This window comes from Colossoma macropomum, unplaced genomic scaffold (genome assembly GCF_904425465.1).
Source record: "Colossoma macropomum unplaced genomic scaffold, Colossoma_macropomum, whole genome shotgun sequence".
Classification (NCBI taxonomy): domain Eukaryota; kingdom Metazoa; phylum Chordata; class Actinopteri; order Characiformes; family Serrasalmidae; genus Colossoma; species Colossoma macropomum.
In genome coordinates this window covers 2,654,258-2,672,085 of record NW_023494787.1, presented here as the reverse complement: position 1 = coordinate 2,672,085, position 17,828 = coordinate 2,654,258, and the positions used below count along the sequence as shown (strand labels likewise).

The 17,828-nt window shown below is 39.7% G+C and overlaps 1 protein-coding gene across 1 annotated transcript in view; it reads left to right on the top strand.

Annotated features, from left to right (window-relative positions):
• cdk12 (cyclin-dependent kinase 12) overlaps nucleotides 1-17,828 on the top strand; it is a 46,362-nt gene that overhangs the window by 13,464 nt on the left and 15,070 nt on the right. Inside the window, exons 4-12 of the mRNA XM_036565859.1 lie at nucleotides 2,203-2,415; nucleotides 3,999-4,138; nucleotides 4,936-5,106; nucleotides 9,169-9,358; nucleotides 9,964-10,020; nucleotides 11,268-11,369; nucleotides 11,743-11,820; nucleotides 12,894-13,010; nucleotides 15,121-15,252. Of these exons, the coding sequence (XP_036421752.1) occupies nucleotides 2,203-2,415; nucleotides 3,999-4,138; nucleotides 4,936-5,106; nucleotides 9,169-9,358; nucleotides 9,964-10,020; nucleotides 11,268-11,369; nucleotides 11,743-11,820; nucleotides 12,894-13,010; nucleotides 15,121-15,252 (1,200 nt within the window). The remainder of the gene's footprint in view (nucleotides 1-2,202; nucleotides 2,416-3,998; nucleotides 4,139-4,935; nucleotides 5,107-9,168; nucleotides 9,359-9,963; nucleotides 10,021-11,267; nucleotides 11,370-11,742; nucleotides 11,821-12,893; nucleotides 13,011-15,120; nucleotides 15,253-17,828) is intronic.

The window sequence follows — 17,828 nt, the reverse complement described above, 5'->3', positions numbered from 1 at the left end:
GTCTTGGTTCCTCTCACTGGCTCTTCCTCTTGCTCTGAGGGAGTTTTTCTTGGCGACACTCATGGGGGCTCAGACCTGGATTTGCTGTAGAGCCGCTCTGTGACAGTGCATGTTGTAGAAAGCTCTTTATGAAACGGATAGTCCCGGTCCTAAAATCTGATTGGCTGAACCACGTTCGGCGACGTTGTAAAGTGCACAATATACGTTCACAGACAGCCTCACAACTGAACTAAAAAGTGAAGGAAAAACCTTTGACCTGTTAATGGAGTAATCTTTGACTGTAATGCTGCTCATATGGAGCACAGAGTGTACTGATAGAGTAAGAACCCGTTTAAACTGAGCGGCTGACAACTTATGTTCTTAACTAGGTTGGTCAGCTAGCAAACAGGCTAAAAGATAGCAAGCTTGCTAAACGACTCCATCATTAATATCACAGGCTTGCATTAAACCCCGCTTTGCATCGTGGTTAAGAGCACCCTTCCTGTAATTATATCGCATTAACGAACGGTCCCGCATGGCTTATTGCTTAAGATAAGATATAAGATAATCCTTTATTAGCCCCACAACGGGGAAGTTCTCAGTGCTACAGCAGCAAAGGGAGAGCAAGACACAGAAGAAGAGAAGTAACGAAGAGAATTAACTTGGTTGTTAATTCTCCTCAAAGTAATTATTTTTGTTAATTACTTAACAAGGTTTTTGCTTTATACTTGCACAGATCAGCCATAACATTCTGACCACCTCCTCATTTCTACACTCATTGTCCATTTTATCAGCTCCACTTACTATATAGGTGCACTTTGTAGTTCTACAGTTACAGACTGTAGTCCATCTGTTTCTCTGATACTTTGTTAGCCCCCTTTTACCCTGTTCTTCAGTGGTCAGGACCCCCATGGACCCTCACAGAGCAGGTACTATTTGGGTGGTGGATCATTCTCAGCACTGCAGTAACACTGACGTGGTGGTGGTGTGTTAGTGTGTTGTGCTGGTGTGAGTGGATCAGACACAGCAGTGCTGCTGGAGTTTTTAAACACCTCAGAGATATTTTACTGACACAGCGATTCCCTGGCCACTCTCTACAGCGATACCAAAACCGAACGGGTAGGACGGCTGTAACGTGCTGCGTGGTCATCCACTGCCACTGGGTCTTATTTCACCGTAACAGCGCATTTTATGGCAGCAGCGTCTCATGTACTCCAAACAAAAGCAGTGAATGAGAGCCTTCTAGTTCACTTGCCACATCACTCCCATTTGATTTATTAATAAGAGATATTGGAAGTAAATTCATTACTGATAGTTACAAATACTTTGGTTTAAAAGTACCAAGTCACTTTAAATAACACTGAGTCACTTAGTCACTTTAAAGTGTATATTGTCTCTATATTCTGTGTATATTTTGTGTATATTTAATGTCAGTTGGTTTTTCTTGTATTTTTATTTGTACTTATTTACTTTCTGTAGAGTGATCAGCTGAGCCTCACCACAAGCATTTCAATGCATAAATGTCCTGACATGTTGTGCAAATGACAAATAAACTTGAAACTTGTACTTGAAACTTGATCTCACACAGTGAGAAAATAGAAATGCTGTATAGAAAAAAAAAAAGCATCGATAATCGTTTTATAATCGCATCGCAGCCTCTGAATCGTAATCGAATCGTGAGGTGCCTAGAGATTCCCACCCCTAATAGTAAGTGGAGCTGATAAAATGGACAATGAGTGTAGAAACAAGGAGGTGGTCATAATATTATGCCTGATTGGTGTATACGATTCATCAAATAACCCTGACCGGAAACCGGGGGGGTAAGATCAGGACGGCGATGTGAGTTTGGGCCAGAATGGGTGATTATCAGAGGAGAGCTTTATCAGTGTGGGTCATTTATTTAAGGTGGAAAAGGGCAGGTCGCTTTTTCTGCACGGCTTATAAATTGAAGAGTTTGGGATTATTTTGGAGAGGCGGTGTTGCAGGAGTTCGGAAGGTTCTGTTGGAGAACAAAATGACCTGTGTAGGACAGAAACAGAGCTCTGTAGAACTGAGGACTTCAGTGCAGAACATCCTAAATCAAATCCTGCCCTCAGACTGGCAAATCATACTGAACCTGAAATGTCGTCACTCCTCCCGTTCTCGTTTTCTCTCTCTGATTGTCTCTTTTGTACGTTTTCTCTCATTCCTCCTCTTTCGCTCTCGTTGTGTTCTCTTATCTAGTCCGAAGAAGACGGCGTCGACTCACAGGTCCTCGAGGAAAGAACGGGAGAAGGATAAAGAGAAGGAGAAGAAGAAAGATAAGGAAGTTAGGACACGCCTACTCAGTGACTTGCCCCTCCCCCCTTTACTTGCTGGAGGAGATCCCTCCCCTCCTCTTTCTCCGGTTCAGGAAGCCCCGCCCCCTGTACAGTCCACCTATAAGAAGAGACCAAAGTAAGATCTCCCTCATCATTACAGTATTTTTACAGCTGTTCAGGGGGAAATTTACATGCTCGCATGTCTTCAGTGGGCAAAATGTGTTTAATTACTTTTTTACCGTTAAAAAGTTTTTTCAACAGTATATAGCCAATTTGTGTAAATTAAAATAATTTTAATTTATTAAGCTCAATTAAGTATTTTATTTTGTGTGCACTCTCAGAAATAAAGGTACTAAACTGTCTCGGGGGCGGAACCCTCCAGGGTTCATCTCAGTGCCTTTAGTCAGGGAACATAACTGAACCATAATCCACTGAAATGATATGTTCTAAGCTGTACTGACTCCACACACCCCGTCTCGTCTCCAGGCTTTTATTTTACTGTTCTGTTTAAAACATTCGGTTATGAAAAGGTACAAATACAAACTTTTCACCTGGAAAAACTGATTTAAGGTTCACAGTCAGACCTTAAAACCACTGTTGGAGCTTTGAGGGAACATTTACACTGTTTGTACCTTGATGAACAAAAAATGTACCTGAACAGAACCTTTATTTCTAACAGTGTAGTTGATTGTGATTAATCACATTGAAATGATTAATCACGTTGATGTTATTTCCTGAACTTTGACCCTAAAGAAAGAATTTGGGCTGTGATTATCAAATATTTTAATTATTGAATGTTCTGTTAAATATCATAATATTATTAGTTCATAACAATAAGAAAAAGCGTTTAATTTTAATAACTGAGTAGACGAAACATTAATTCTTCTTGTTGGCTTTATTGTTATTACATTTATTTTTTTAATTAAACAAAGTACAACAATGTAAAAAAAATATTGTTAAATAATTTTAATTAAAATTTTCTAATCTTACCCAGTTTGGCAACCTGAACAGCAATGAGCGGAGCAGAAACAGCGCCTTTATAACTGTCGTCATAAAAATGAAAACTTTGAGCTCTTGTCAGTGAACGTTGGAAGCTTTACTGGTCGGTGCAGTCTGAATAACTTCCTTACAGCTCTGGACGGCTCACACGCTCTCGTTTATTCTCGGTAATAAACATGTAGGCCAGCTATCAATCTGAAATTGACTTGCGCTGCGCCTGGTGTTACAACTGATATTAGAATTACAAGAATCTTGGTTCACATTGAGTCCGGTGTGCAGCTGCATCGTTCTGGTGAAAAAGTTTTGCTTCCCCACCTAAAAGTGGAAAAATATTTTTTTTTTTACCAAATATGATAAGGAAAAAAAACATTTCTGCAGCCCTACAGAGAATTTTTGTTCCATATATAAAACATTGCGTTATGCTATAGCAAGATGAGTGGACGGATTAATCTTCATCAGAACGTAGTTATTAATTTCAGGAATTTAATATTATTTTTAGCAGTGTTCACTGAAACCAGAATGACCTCTGTAGAGTGAATCGTGTTCCTCTGAGGTTATCAGTTCCTTTCATCAATGCCAGCATGTTTTTCTGGTGCGAAACATTTCTCAACGCAACACAGGCTAAAATTTAGAGATGTCTTGTTTCAGGTGTGGCCGTTGTAGAGCAGTGTACATGTAGAGCAGTGCAGTCTGAGTAATGTCAGTTGTGTGTGTGTTCAGGTTCTGCTCTCCACGCTTTGGGGAGAGGAGACAGACGCAGATCGACTGGGGGAAGCGCTGTGTGGACAAATTCGACATCATTGGCATCATCGGGGAAGGAACCTACGGCCAGGTGTATAAAGCCAAGGACAAAGACACAGGTGTGTTTGTGGGTGGGAAGAGCTGTAATTTGGGTTCATGAACAATGCATTTGTAGTGTGTTTGAGTGGTACTCGAAGATTAATCGTTTTATATCAAACACTGAGCTCAATATTGGTCAGAAATCCCAAATTATCCCAAATCATTCAGCCCTAGAAGGTTGTAGCCATTTACAGATTTGAGTTGTAAAATCTCAACTTGGGTAGGAATCTTTCAAAGGGCAATTATTTGCTCTCACTGATGGAAATTACCATATTAATACGTAGTAAAGGATCCAGAACGTACGTTTAGCATCATGAGGTACAAAAATTAAATGTTCTTTGATAAAAAAAAATGATAAACGTTTTAATCTGTTTTCATATCTATCAAAATGCACAACCACAAAGTGACTGATCTGCATTTAAAATGTGCTGTATCTGGTTCTACATAGCACATTTTTAATAAAGCTTGAACTCTTCAAGGGTTTTCGGTAAAAAAATGGTTCTATATATGTGTGTGTGTGTGTGTGTGTGTGTATATATATATATATATATATATATATATATATATATACATGCATACATATGTATGTATGTGTGTATGTGTGTGTGTGTGTGTGTGTATATATATATATGAAAAGCTGCTGGTCGAGAGTCGGAGTCGACGCCAGAAAGCCTGGAGTCGTGCATCACTAGACTAAACGACAAATAAACATGAGACGTCAAATGTGATCCAAAACAAAACGTACAGTGCCTGAATGAAGAGTTTCAGTTTGTACCTGTTTAAAGACGTTAGTTTGTTTTGTCTTTGTGTTTTGAAGGTGAGCTGGTGGCTCTGAAGAAGGTGCGGCTGGATAATGAGAAGGAGGGCTTCCCCATCACAGCCATCAGAGAAATAAAGATCCTCCGACAGCTCAACCATCGCAGCGTCGTCAACATGAAGGAGATCGTCACCGACAAGCAGGACGCTCTCGACTTCAAAAAGGACAAAGGTCAGTTTGGATGTTTGTTTATTAAAACGTTTACTTTACTTAGACCTTCATGTTGATTAAAGCAGTAGATCATTGGGGTCGAGGGGCTCATTAGGCATAAATCAGTCAGTGTGAACAGCAAAAAACACACAATCTGACGTTTTCAATTCCAATGTGAGACGCTTTCATATGTGGTACTGAAATCTGATACGCATCCGATCTGCGCTAACGCTTCTCATTCTGAACATCCAGATCAGAATTCATGCGACTTCTGTGTCAATCCAACTCCACATTCGTCATCATTTTGCGCTGCTGAGACCCAGAAACATTTGGGCTGATATTTCTGTACCAAAAAAATGTGAAGAGACTCATCGCCACCACTCAGAGCTCTAAGAGATTTCTAAAGAAGTGTCCGAACGCGGCCGCAGGAGAACGAGGCTGCAGCGTCAAAGAACAGCTAAAAGTCTGAAAGCAAAGTTTAAAGAATCCGAGGACCCAAACCAAAGAAGTGACCGCGCCCTTTTTACGGCTCGAACACATTCTGGGTGATGAGCCCAGCTGTCAGTCAGTGAAGCTTCATGATGGCTCCTGTGATGCTGGTGAAGATGAAGCTGATCCTCCGGGAGCGACTGGCGTTCGTTGGCGGTCGTGATTGTTTACCTCTGGATGAGCCGTGAAGCAGCGTGACGCTCTGTTCTTTAGCGCATGCAGCTCAGTTTAGGAGCTGATCTGTTCAGACTGATGATACAGATCACATTTAAAAGATAATCTGAACAGACAAAAAAATCGGATTTGGTGAGAAAATCAGATTTGAGCCACTTTTACCTGCTGTGTGAACGCAGCCAAAGTGAACCCTCATTCATTTATAATGTAAACCTCTTATTTTGATGTTTATTGACCTTACTTTGTCTTCATGTGTTAGCATTAAACCTGTCATTAGATATAACATCATATTCATCAGATATAACCGTTTGCTTGTGCCATTTTTATTAATGTTATAACTGCTTATTAATGGTTAATGAAGTGTTTATGACGTCACTAATAACCATTGAACAACAATTTTTAAACCATTCCTAAACCCTTTGTAAGGGTAGACTTAAAGTACCAAAGACAGTTTTTACCATACTTTAAATAAATTAGAATTGAATTCACCAAAAAAATCTAATTTCACATGCTTAAAAAAGGATGGTTCCTCGAGGGTTCTTCACTAAAGAAAATCGTTCTATATATACACCCAGAGAACTAATTAAAGTGTTCTTTGCATTATAAAAGGGTCCTCACAAAGCATGTCTTCTCTGTAGAACCATATGACCCATCCTCCATCAATGTGAAGAACCATTTCACCATGTAGAGAATTAGTTATGGTTCAGTGGTTCAATATTGAACCATTATATTCACCAAAGATCCATATTTTTCAAGTGTACCCATTTTTCCTGCTTTACCCCAAATAGAGTCGATCAGCCAAGACAAGTTTGGTGAAGTTTGGCTTCTTTAGTTTTACGCCGGAGCTCCGAGGCTCAGCAGAGCTGTTGGAGGTTATTTTTATATAATGTTACTATATTAAGGTTTATAAAGTAATTTTACAGTCTCATTTTGTTTCTCATGGAAACTGCTGATTGTTAGATGTCAAGGTAAGCTGTTCTTAGACAAACTGACCCTTAATGAACCGAATTGCATAAAAAAGAACTTCGATGTAGCTTAGATATCGGACGCTCCGTCTGCACGTGGGCGGAGCTGCTGAGACTGCGGCTTCCTGGCACACCTCTCAGGTTTACATGGTTAGCGTGGAAATAGTGCAGCAGTTTGACAGAATTGCAGGGATTTGTTGAATTTGCTTGAATTATTGCGATTGCAAATTCCCGCAGGCTCTGACTGAGCAAGAAGGAAAAAATATCTTCAGAGCTTCAAGGAAGGTGTAGTAACTTGTTGCTAGTGTTGCACCGATACTGTATTTGTGTCGGTGCTGATACGGGCAACTTAAACGCCGTATTGTTGTTGGCTAGGAGGAGCTTGATACCCATGTCCATCACCACAGAGCAATTTCTGATGCATGCATGTGCACCAGTATGCAGAACTTAACAATGAGAACAATGCATTCAATAATCTGATAACTGCAAAAAAATCAGTTTTTTTCAGTAATCCAGTCAACTCTTGAGTAATCAGATAATGGGGAAACTCCAGGTCTACAAGTCAGACAGTAATCAGATTTCTGCTTTACAACCAGCCAGTAAACTCACAGAAGACGACGCGACGCAAACGTAACGTAAAGCTCACTTCATGTTGCAGCTTTTTTTAAAAAACGTTGCGCTGCTTTACCTGAAAATATGAACAAACATCATCTAGAAGATGAAGAATATTTAAATCCTTCATTTTGTTAAGAGTGTATTCGGTTTAAAAAAAAGTGTTTTGCTGACTTTGCCCAGACTTTAAAAGTCGTATAGTGAACCCAAGGCTTTACAAGTAAATGCCATCTAGTCAAGCTGAGTGTTTTATTTGTGGCACAGAATATAAATTTTACCAAAAATAAAATATTTTTAAAATGTAAGTGTGTAAATATCAGGACTTATAGGTAGGGCTGGGCGATTAATCGAAAAAGTAATCGAAACCGGCATTCAGAACCTCTAACCGACGTAATCTTGCCCATGTCAGTTATTTGGATGGTTTTTAAATTCTGTTAATCCTTTCCCGACTCTGTGTGTTCATGTACCGTCCCCTTAAAAACTTACTACTGTGTGTCGTCACGTCACGTGACTCTGCCACGTCCAGTCTGAGACATGGAAGCTACGGCTACGTTCACACAGCAGGTAAAAGTGGCCCAAATCTGATTGTTTTGTTTGGCTGTTCACATTATCTTTTAAATGTGATCTGTATCATCAGTCTGAACAGATCAGCTCCTAAACTGACCTGCATGCGCTAAAGATCAGAGCGTCACGCTGCGTCACGGCTCATCCAGAGGTAAACAATCACGACCGCCAACGAACGCCAGTCGCTCCCGGAGGATCAGCTTCATCTTCACCAGCATCACAGGAGCCATCATGAAGCTTCACTGACTGACAGCTGGGCTCATCACCCAGAATGTGTTGGAGCCGTAAAAAGGGCGCGGTCACTTCTTTGGTTCGGGTCCTCGGATTCTTTAATTGCTTTCAGACTTTTAACTGTTCTTTGACGCTGCAGCCTCGTTTTCCTGCGGCCGCGTTCGGACATTTCTTTAGAAATCTCTTCAAAAGTTTTGGATATGTCTCAACATTTTTGTACAGAAATATCAGTCCAAATGTTTATTAGGTCCCAGCAGCACGAAATGATGATGAATGTGGAGTTGGAATAACGTAAAAGCCACATGAATTCCGATCTGGCTGTTGAGACGATTTACATTAAAATATGCAGGGAATATTTACAGTACAAACCTTGTCAGTGAACTATGAGGGCAAAAAAAACAACAAACAAAATAATTGTTCCTTAATCATAATCGAGGTAAAACATTCATTTAATTGTGATATTGATTTGAGGCCATATCGCCCAGCACTACTTATAGGTCAGTTAGGTTAGTGTTGGTATTGGTATCCGGTATCAGCATATATTTAAGAATCAGATGTCGGAGGGTTAGAAGTGATATCAGTGCATTTCTACTTGCTGCATTCACTCAGTTCCACATACTCCAGTACAGTTCTGATGGACTTTCAGGAGTCCAGATCCAGCAAAAGAAAAGCAAAGGGAAGCAGGATTTTTACAGTGTCTCATTTTCTTCAGCCTTCAGCTCATTTGCACAGTTTATTACAACATTTTTGTTGTAGGTCTGTCTATTATTTGCTCTCTCTTCCTCTTTTTACATCCCTGGAAATGCACATTTGACAGTTTTTTATTAACGTAATAATCGCTTAGTCTTTATACATATGTAAGGTAGCGGTGTGAGCTGCTTGTTCAGCTGCTTGATTAAACATTTCAGCCACCCACATTTATAGAAGGCACTGTTGGCACCTTCTTCCTTGCAGCGCAGTTTCTAGCACCTCCCTTTATCCAGTATGATCACACTGTTCTGATTGTGTGAAGCTGTGTTATTTATTTTGACTTGATTTGCATGTGTAGGTGCGTTTTACCTGGTGTTTGAGTACATGGACCATGACCTGATGGGCCTGCTGGAGTCTGGACTGGTGTCGTTCTCCCAGGAGCATGTGCAGAGCTTCATGCGGCAGCTCATGGAAGGCCTGGACTATTGCCACAAGAAGAACTTCCTGCACAGAGACATCAAATGCTCCAATATTCTGCTGAATAACAGGTACGGAGACAGACTTTCCCTGCACTGCAAGTTTAAGGGCCTCAGCTGAGGATGGAAACAGGTACCAGGTTTATTAATATACCGCAGTATATAAGCCACTGACAATCACATCCTGTCAGATTAGTAATAATTTATAATTTATCAATAATTTATAATAATTTCAATTTTCAAGGGTGTCAGATCAGCAATTTTGTGCCAGTGAAAGGAAATAGCTTTACGATTTAGCTGTACTGTAGCAGTCCAGTCTCCCTGCAGAGCATGCACCAAAACACGTTTATACAGTTATAAGCACTAAACGCCTGTTTACTCTGTTAAAATCTGACCAGTCAACATTTTTACACTGTGAACTGAACAATAAACATGCAAACGTGTGTTTACAGTTATAGTCTCAACACTGAGCGCATGTTAATCTGAATGCTAAATGCATGGTTAGTTATAATCTGAATACTGAACCTACGCTTAGTTATAGTCTGAACAGTAAACGCATGTTTATAGTTATTCTTTGAACAAGAAATGTTTTTAAAATAAATAAATATAAAAATATATAAAAATATCTATTTTTTTCTCTCCCTGCACCCCCCCCACCCCACCCCCCGTCTGCCCAGTGGCCAGATAAAGCTAGCAGACTTCGGTTTGGCGCGCCTCTATAATTCAGAGGAAAGGTAAGTTTTTCTTGTTTATCTATAATTTGCTGCTAAAACTGGTAGGCTGGGGTGATAAGTAAGAAGTTGGGACAAAATCATTGTAAAATTTATTTATTCCTTTTTTTCCTCTAAGAACATGAGTATTGTACAGTAACATTTCAGTATATCAAGGACGTTCAGTATATGCCCACGCCCACTTCGGCTAACCACTCAGATGTGCATCATAACTATGTTAAGTGGCCACTCGCAGCAGAAGGGGAGGAGGTGACCATGAGGAGTGGGGCTGGATTCACGAAAGTGTCTTAAAAAAGAAAATCTTAAATGTGTTGTTTTTTTTTTCTGCTTTATTTTTTAAGGATAACATGAGAAATTTGTGTTCTTCAAATAACTTCTGAAGAATTCTGTTTTTTTTTTCATAACTCTTTTAAGAATAATTCTAAGAACAAGTGTTATTCTTGAAAATATTAAGTTCTTAAATGTTTTCTTAAAGGCGACAGACTCACCCTCGTCTCAGGCTGTGAGAGTCCCTTACATACAGAGATTTCTCCAGATTCTCTGAATCTTTTAATGATATTATTACCATAGATGATGAAAAGCAAAAGTTCTTTGCTGTTTTATGTTGAGAAACGTTTTTTCTTGAATTGTTGCACTATTTGATGGTCCAGTCTTTCACAGAGTGGTGAACCCCTCCTCATCTTTACTTCTGAAAGACTCCGCCTCTCTGAGATGCTCTTTTATACCCAGTCATGTTACTGACCTGTTGTGAATCAACCACCAGGTGTTTTTTAGCATTACACAACTTCACCAGCCTTTTGTTCCCCTGTCCCAACTTTTTTTTGGAACGTGCTGCTGTTGTCCAATTTAAAATGGGCAAATATTTTTCACAAAACAGTTTCGACATTTGATTTGTTGTCTTTGTACTGTTTTCAATGAAATATAGGGTTTAAATTATTTGCACATCATTGTGTTTTGTTTTTATTTACATTTTGCACAGTGTCCCAACTTTTTTTGAAATGGGGTTGTACAAATCTGTCATTTAAAGGGATTTTGAGTGACGGACTGACATTAACAAGCTACATTAGCTTCATAGCTCTGGTGTAAAACCAAAGATGCAAACTTCAGACACTCAGTGTCCTCACTGATTGACATTTCATCTCATTTCTTCTTCATCAAGCACAGTTATGTTACCAGTCTACTGATTGTGGAGTTAAGCTGTGCTGCATGATTTAATCTGTGAATCATGGTCTCTGATTGCTCCTTTCCAGTCGGCCGTACACCAATAAGGTGATCACACTGTGGTACCGCCCACCGGAGCTGCTGCTGGGGGAGGAGAGATACTCGCCGGCCATCGACGTCTGGAGCTGCGGGTAACGTCACTTCGGTTCCTTACGTTCACTTTGGTTTGTTGATATTGTGTGTCTGTCTGCACAGAATCTTCCATTTCAGTGTTCAAATAAAAGCACTGTATAAATGACACAGATAAATTGGTAAATTAGCTGAAAACACAAAGATGAACTGAATCTTATTATTGTTCTTAAAGTATTTTGTTGTTGGAGTGTTTGTTGCTTGTGGTTTAAACATGTAGACATAGATACAGTCTTTGCCCTTTTAGGTGGTGTTATTAGAAGTGCTTATAAAGCAGTGAGAGAGGTGCTATCTGAATGTGTGCCACCTCGCAGGCGTACGTGTTCACCTGCCGTCTCATCCTGCTGTACTTTTTTTGTTTGGTTTATTCTGCAGGTGCATTCTGGGTGAGCTGTTCACAAAGAAACCCATTTTCCAGGCCAACCAGGAGCTGCTGCAGCTAGAGCTCATCAGGTCGGTCTTCTAGGGTTGTTGCAGTCTTTGTGTTTATACTTGCTTTATGTGCTGAAACCAAAATACAGGCTAAATGGTGGGCTAAAAGTTATGAACACATGCGCATATACATATGGTTGCTGAGAAAACAAAACCTTGTATCTCCATTTTTTTTCTTTTTTTTGATATTTTGGAAATACTTTATCTCTTTTTGCTCTCTATTGTGTGAACATTTCATGATGAAAGGAACACTAATTAAAAAAAAGCTTTAAAACTTCAGGTAAATCAGATTAACTTAAAATTAAGAGAAGAATTATGAGAAGAATACCTGTTTTACATTTTGTTAACCAAGTCCATTGAACTCAAATTTCAGGTTAACCCAGTTTATTTACTTTTTAAGAATATAAAACGGGTTTCTTTATTTTAAAAATGTACTTTATTTTAAGAGTAAAATACTTTTTTTTTTAAGACTAGATTTTTTTTTTTTACAGTAAATAATAGAAATGATCCAGAATTGCTTTGAATTAAATCGGGTTTTTTTTTATTTTATTTTATGAGTTTGCATTGAACATGAGATTTTTCCATTTCCTGTAAAGTTACCATTTTGGAAATATGAAGTTTTTGTCTGTCAGTGACGGACATTTATGACCATTTGTTTGCTCAGGGCAAGTAAATCACTAAGTGGTTAAAATCCCTTGCCAGGCAAGCTGACATTCAGCATTGGGATAATTTTGGTGTCTTTTGTTGTTCAGTGGTCAACGTACATTATATCTTCATTTGCTCTTACATGCAAACACCAGCTCACCAGAGGAAAATGGTTTAATCCTGTTGAGTCCAGTTAAATCTAGCCAGTCACATTGTTTCTTGGTTGTCATCTGTGGTGAGAGGTGTCATTCAAAATGCTAGTGAAGCAGGATTATGAGATAAAATGAGAGAAAACTTTCCTTTGTGTAATAATCAGTCTGCTTAGGTTGATTTTGACGCATCTGTGCTGGAGATCTGTCGTGCAGTTTGTAGGTTTGAAGAGGAAAGCAGACTGCACTTCCTTTGTGTGCAGTGTTTTAACTCCTGTCTGTTCTGTGTTTGTTTTTCAGCCGTTTGTGCGGCAGCCCCTGTCCTGCGGCCTGGCCTGATGTCATTAAACTTCCCTACTTCAACACAATGAAGCCCAAGAAGCAGTACAGACGCAGAATACGAGAGGAATTCTCATTGTAAGTTTAAATATGTTTAAAACTCGCATTTTAAAGAGAAATATTCCCCCAAAGTACAGCCTGAAAAAACATCTAAAGACTGTTAAACAAAAAAGTCCAGATTTAATATTATTATTTATTACATATCACATTCTTTTGCCTTACTGAGTTCAGTTCACATCCTCATCAGTTTAAATCAAACAGGAACGTTTGAGTGCATGAATACAAAGACCTTTATCAGATTTTAATGTCACACAATTTTGTGTCTTGCGCAGTAATAGGGAGTGCTATAGAGAGAAACTGGCACTGGTGTGCTGCCGCCATATGGTGCTTTTCCACTGCAGATATAGCGCCCCCTCAATGTAGCTGGTGATCATAGCAATGCCACATGAAACTACAGTGATGTTTAGGAGACAGATTTTGTTCAGAAGAGGCTGATGGCGGCGAGACAAAAGACTGCTGAAAAACTGCATCAGTGTTCAGACAATGAGACGATTCTGGCGATGCAAGAGGCTACGCTAACCTGGTAGCATATCACTGCTGTTGGAGCAAAACCTTGTTTCTCCAAAATGATACCTTTACAGTAAAAGGAAAAAACATGCTTTACTTTTAATTAAGTCAATGTAGCCTTTTTCTTTTTCACAAGTAATTTTGGGCCGTTTCTTTTGGTTCGTTCATCATAAAACTTGTACACTATCTCTTCATATGACAAATATCTTTGGTCTTTACAAAATGGATGGATGCACGGACAGTTTCGCCACCTCATTCAGGAGCTGGAGCTTTCAGATGTCTGTAACGCAGTTTGAACTCCATCTGTGAGGAAGCTGAAGGCAAACAAACCCTCCTGACGTTTGTCAAAAATCCAGTTGGTAGACCACAGCTGAACCATCGGCTTGCTTGTCATTTTATCAACAGAAGAGACAGCAGGCGTTGGTCAGAGAACTCTTGCTGCCGGCAAAACTTAGAGGAAAAAAGGTTATTGTGCAAATGAGTGCAAATAATGCCACATTGTTAAAATTGCTATATATTTAATTTTACAGATGCTCAAATTAATTTACTGTTGTCTGAAAATACACCAGTAAGTTATGTTTGGTGTGTAAAGGCCTTTATCATGCACAAGAACAGAAAAGGAGTAACTGCCTTTCTGTGCTGTAGCTCAGAGGTCTTTAAGTAAAGCTTTAAAGCCAAACCGATTACACCATCAGTAGGAGGCTAAACATGGCAACTATGCTCCAAACCTAGTAAACTGAGCCGGACCTTCTTTCACAGCTTTTATTTGTTCAGCATGACATCCAGCACTTGGTAGCTGCCAAACATCAGCTGCTGACTCATGAAGTCAGTTAGAGAAAAAACGGTTGTTTTTTAGTTTTTATTGCATTATAATATTATATAACAAAGCAAAATTGTCAGGCTACATTGATTATTGTATTATAGTTGTTAGCGTTTTACATGATATGGTCAATAAAATCTTGAGGACTGCAGAGGCCTTTGTGATCGTTTGTGTGTCCTGTGAGTTAGAAAAGGTTGGAAACTTCTGTTGTAGGCTATTTCAAACACAGCCCATATGTTAATCGCCGTAGGTTACAGGATAACAGTGCAGGGTGATACCTTAGAGATTTGATCCTCATACTACACCTCTCAGCCAAACACATTGTGAGGTTAGGACTGAATGGACAGTAAGGGCTTCACAGACTAGTCGACTTTCCCGCTTGGTGATGACTCTTTAAGCTTGATGTCAGGTAGTCGACCACGTGATTGACACTAACACTAACAACATGGTGACAGAGAAGACAGCAGGTGAGGAGCCTGGTAACTTCAGGGTCTGTATCTCCGGCTTCCCGCAGGCTAGCAGTGAGACCCAGAGCTCGTCATGCTCTACTGACCTGTGAAGTTTGGCTTTGTCATGAATTTTTAATGCCGCTTGTGGCAAAGCATTTCCTTTTCCTGTGGTTTTATTCATGACCTCATCTCGACTTTCATCACATAACTGTCAGCTTCTAAAAGTCTGAAGTCTTGCATCCCCTGCTAGACAAACTACTAACAAGTATTAGAAATACTAGATACTCGGACACGATTAGAGTAAATTAAAGCTCTGTGTAATAATTCACTCTTCTTTCCGTTCTCTTCACAGCCTGCCCTCCTCAGCACTCGACCTGCTGGACCGGATGCTGACCCTCGACCCCTCTCGGAGATGTACGGCTGAGCAGGCTCTCACGAGCCAGTTCCTGTGTGATGTGGACCCCAGCAAGATGTCGCCCCCAGAGTAAGTGCACTTAATATTTGATTTTACTGCCGCAGCTAGCTTGACTTCACAAGATGTGAGGGCAGTAGTTTTTTAAATGCCCTATTATTTTAGTTGTTATAGGGATGAATTTTTAAATGGTCATGAAAGTGTACAAAATTAGTAAGAAGTTAGGCTTTTTGATAAACTAGCTTCTCAGTGTTATGTTCTCATTTTTGGGCCTCATTCATCAACTCTTAAGAAGTTTCTTCTTAAACCCACTTGTGCAGTTTTCGTGAATATTTCGACATTCACCAGTGTTTAATATTTGGGATTTGTTCTTAGGTAAGAACAGAATCTACACACACTCAACAGCACAAATATGAGAACAGTTCTGAGCTTTAAGAACACGTCATGAATCTGACGTAGACCTTTTCTTAGGACCTTTCTCAAGACCCAATTTAAGAAAAAAATTAGGAAGATACTGGTGAATGAGATTTGCGAACTCTGTCTTCCACCAGAGGGCAGAATAGAGGCTGAGTCTTACTGTTTGTTTAGAATTACTAATCTGTTTAGTCCAACGAAGGGAACTGACATTTAAACGCTGCCGCACACCAGACGAGAAGCTCTGCACTGCGTAGCAGATCCTACAGGAGCTTAAAGCAAATAGGTCACAGAAAAGGTCTGATTAAAATCACTTTACTCATAAATTTAATAGAATAAACCTGTTTGGCGGTGTGGGAGCTCACGGACAGGTGGCACTAACAGAATAAGTTGGAAAACTAGAGCCAGAAAAACTTAAAATAGCGGCTCAGCAATGACTAAGAGCTCCACTCACCACGGAACACACTCAGACACCAGTCCGTCCGCTCTGCGCTCTCAGATCTGCTCTAAATGGGTGTCATTTTTCGCTTCAGCTAGCTGGAGTGGAGCCTGTTGTGTGCTGTGGGGCGTTTGGCCTGCTTACTAAGCTATTGATAGCTTAGCCAAAACAGTACACTCCCAAACACCACAGAACAGGTTCGATTTCAGCTTTGTCAGTCAGTCCACTTTTACCCTGCCGTTAGTTTTTATCATCTAGAGCAGCAGTCACTCAGAATCAGACCTGTACTGTGGTGTGCGGCACTGTTTGGGTCTGTAGCTGCTCACTGAGCGAACGTTAAGATCCAAACCACCGCAGAACAGGTTTAATTTCTAATTTTTGTCCTTTCAGCTCCAGCTGCTCCACTTTACTTCCTCAGACTTAAAACATTATTGTCTAAACTGTGTATTAGTTATCCAACATTTTCGGTGGTGAGCAGAGCTGTTAGCATCCTGGCTACGCTAATGCTAACCAGTTCCTCTCTCCTAGTCAGCAGCACTGGTTACGTAGACGGTTTGACATGTATTGAATGATGACTTGTAAATCCTGCACTAACTTTTTGAACTAACGCAGGATGAGACGTCTCAAAAACGACGTAAATGCTTTTACGTCAAAAAAGCACTGCTTTTGCACTTCCACCGATACTGCGCTACATTTTGGACAAGGTTTGAAGGTTTTGTTTAGTTTGCTGCAGAGATCATGGATTCAGGGCTGTTTGAGAGTAAAACACAGTGTAAAGTATTCTGAAATCAGTGATGGACATTCAGTGAGTCTGTCCAGGGCAGCAGCAAGGACTGACCCTTTAAGATCCAACAACTTAGTAAAGCCAAATTAGTAAAATAATCTGTCATTAAGTCTCGTTTTAAACTAACAAATTTCATTATATGATAAAACACTTTAAATAAATGTGAAACTATCAAGATGTACAGTAAGAAATGTCTGTGCAGCCAGCAGGCTTACATGCCAAACTCATCAGAACGACTGATACAGAGACTTGCTTTGTGTTAATTAGATAAGACAGGATGAAATGAAAGAAGTGAAAAATGTAATTGCTGAATTAAACATCTCTGACTAACAGATGAAAAGAGGAAATTAATGAGTTCATATTATCTTTGTGCTTATATATTTTTCTGTGAGCTCATTCATTTCAAATCAGTAGCGCCTGTTTTTACTGTAGAGCTCTGAAAAGTAAATGAAGGACTAGTCTTTGAAAGTCCCTGAATTTTAAAGTGTATACAGTTGTAAAGCATACAGAACACTATCGCGTGTATAATGTAAATTTATGAATTTTGTTGAAGTCTTAAAAGGGAATTCCACAGATTTTTCAAAATTCCCTTATTGAGTGTGTGAGGTGTAAACAGAGAGGTTCAGAGTGGTTTGGTGTAAAATGGTTCAGAGGTCTTTACAGTGGTGGTGATAGGAACCAGGGGTTGCCATGACTACAACACAAATATAGACATTTTATTTACTATCCAGAACCACCAGTGAACCTACACGAGTCTTCTGAGTTTATGTGGAATGTCGATGATGGAAAATCTGAAATAATAAGTTTTCTTTGAGGACTATTTTGCTTCAACATGTATCCCTCCACCATGAATGGATTTTTAGGCCAAAATCTTCTCAAAACTATCATAAAACAGTGTCTCCGTCATCAGGCAGTGAATTCATAACCATTTCGTGTAGGAACTTTCTGTGAGGGAGCTTTTAGAGGTGGACGTCTGGTTCCTATCACCACCACTGTGAACAGTTCTGACTC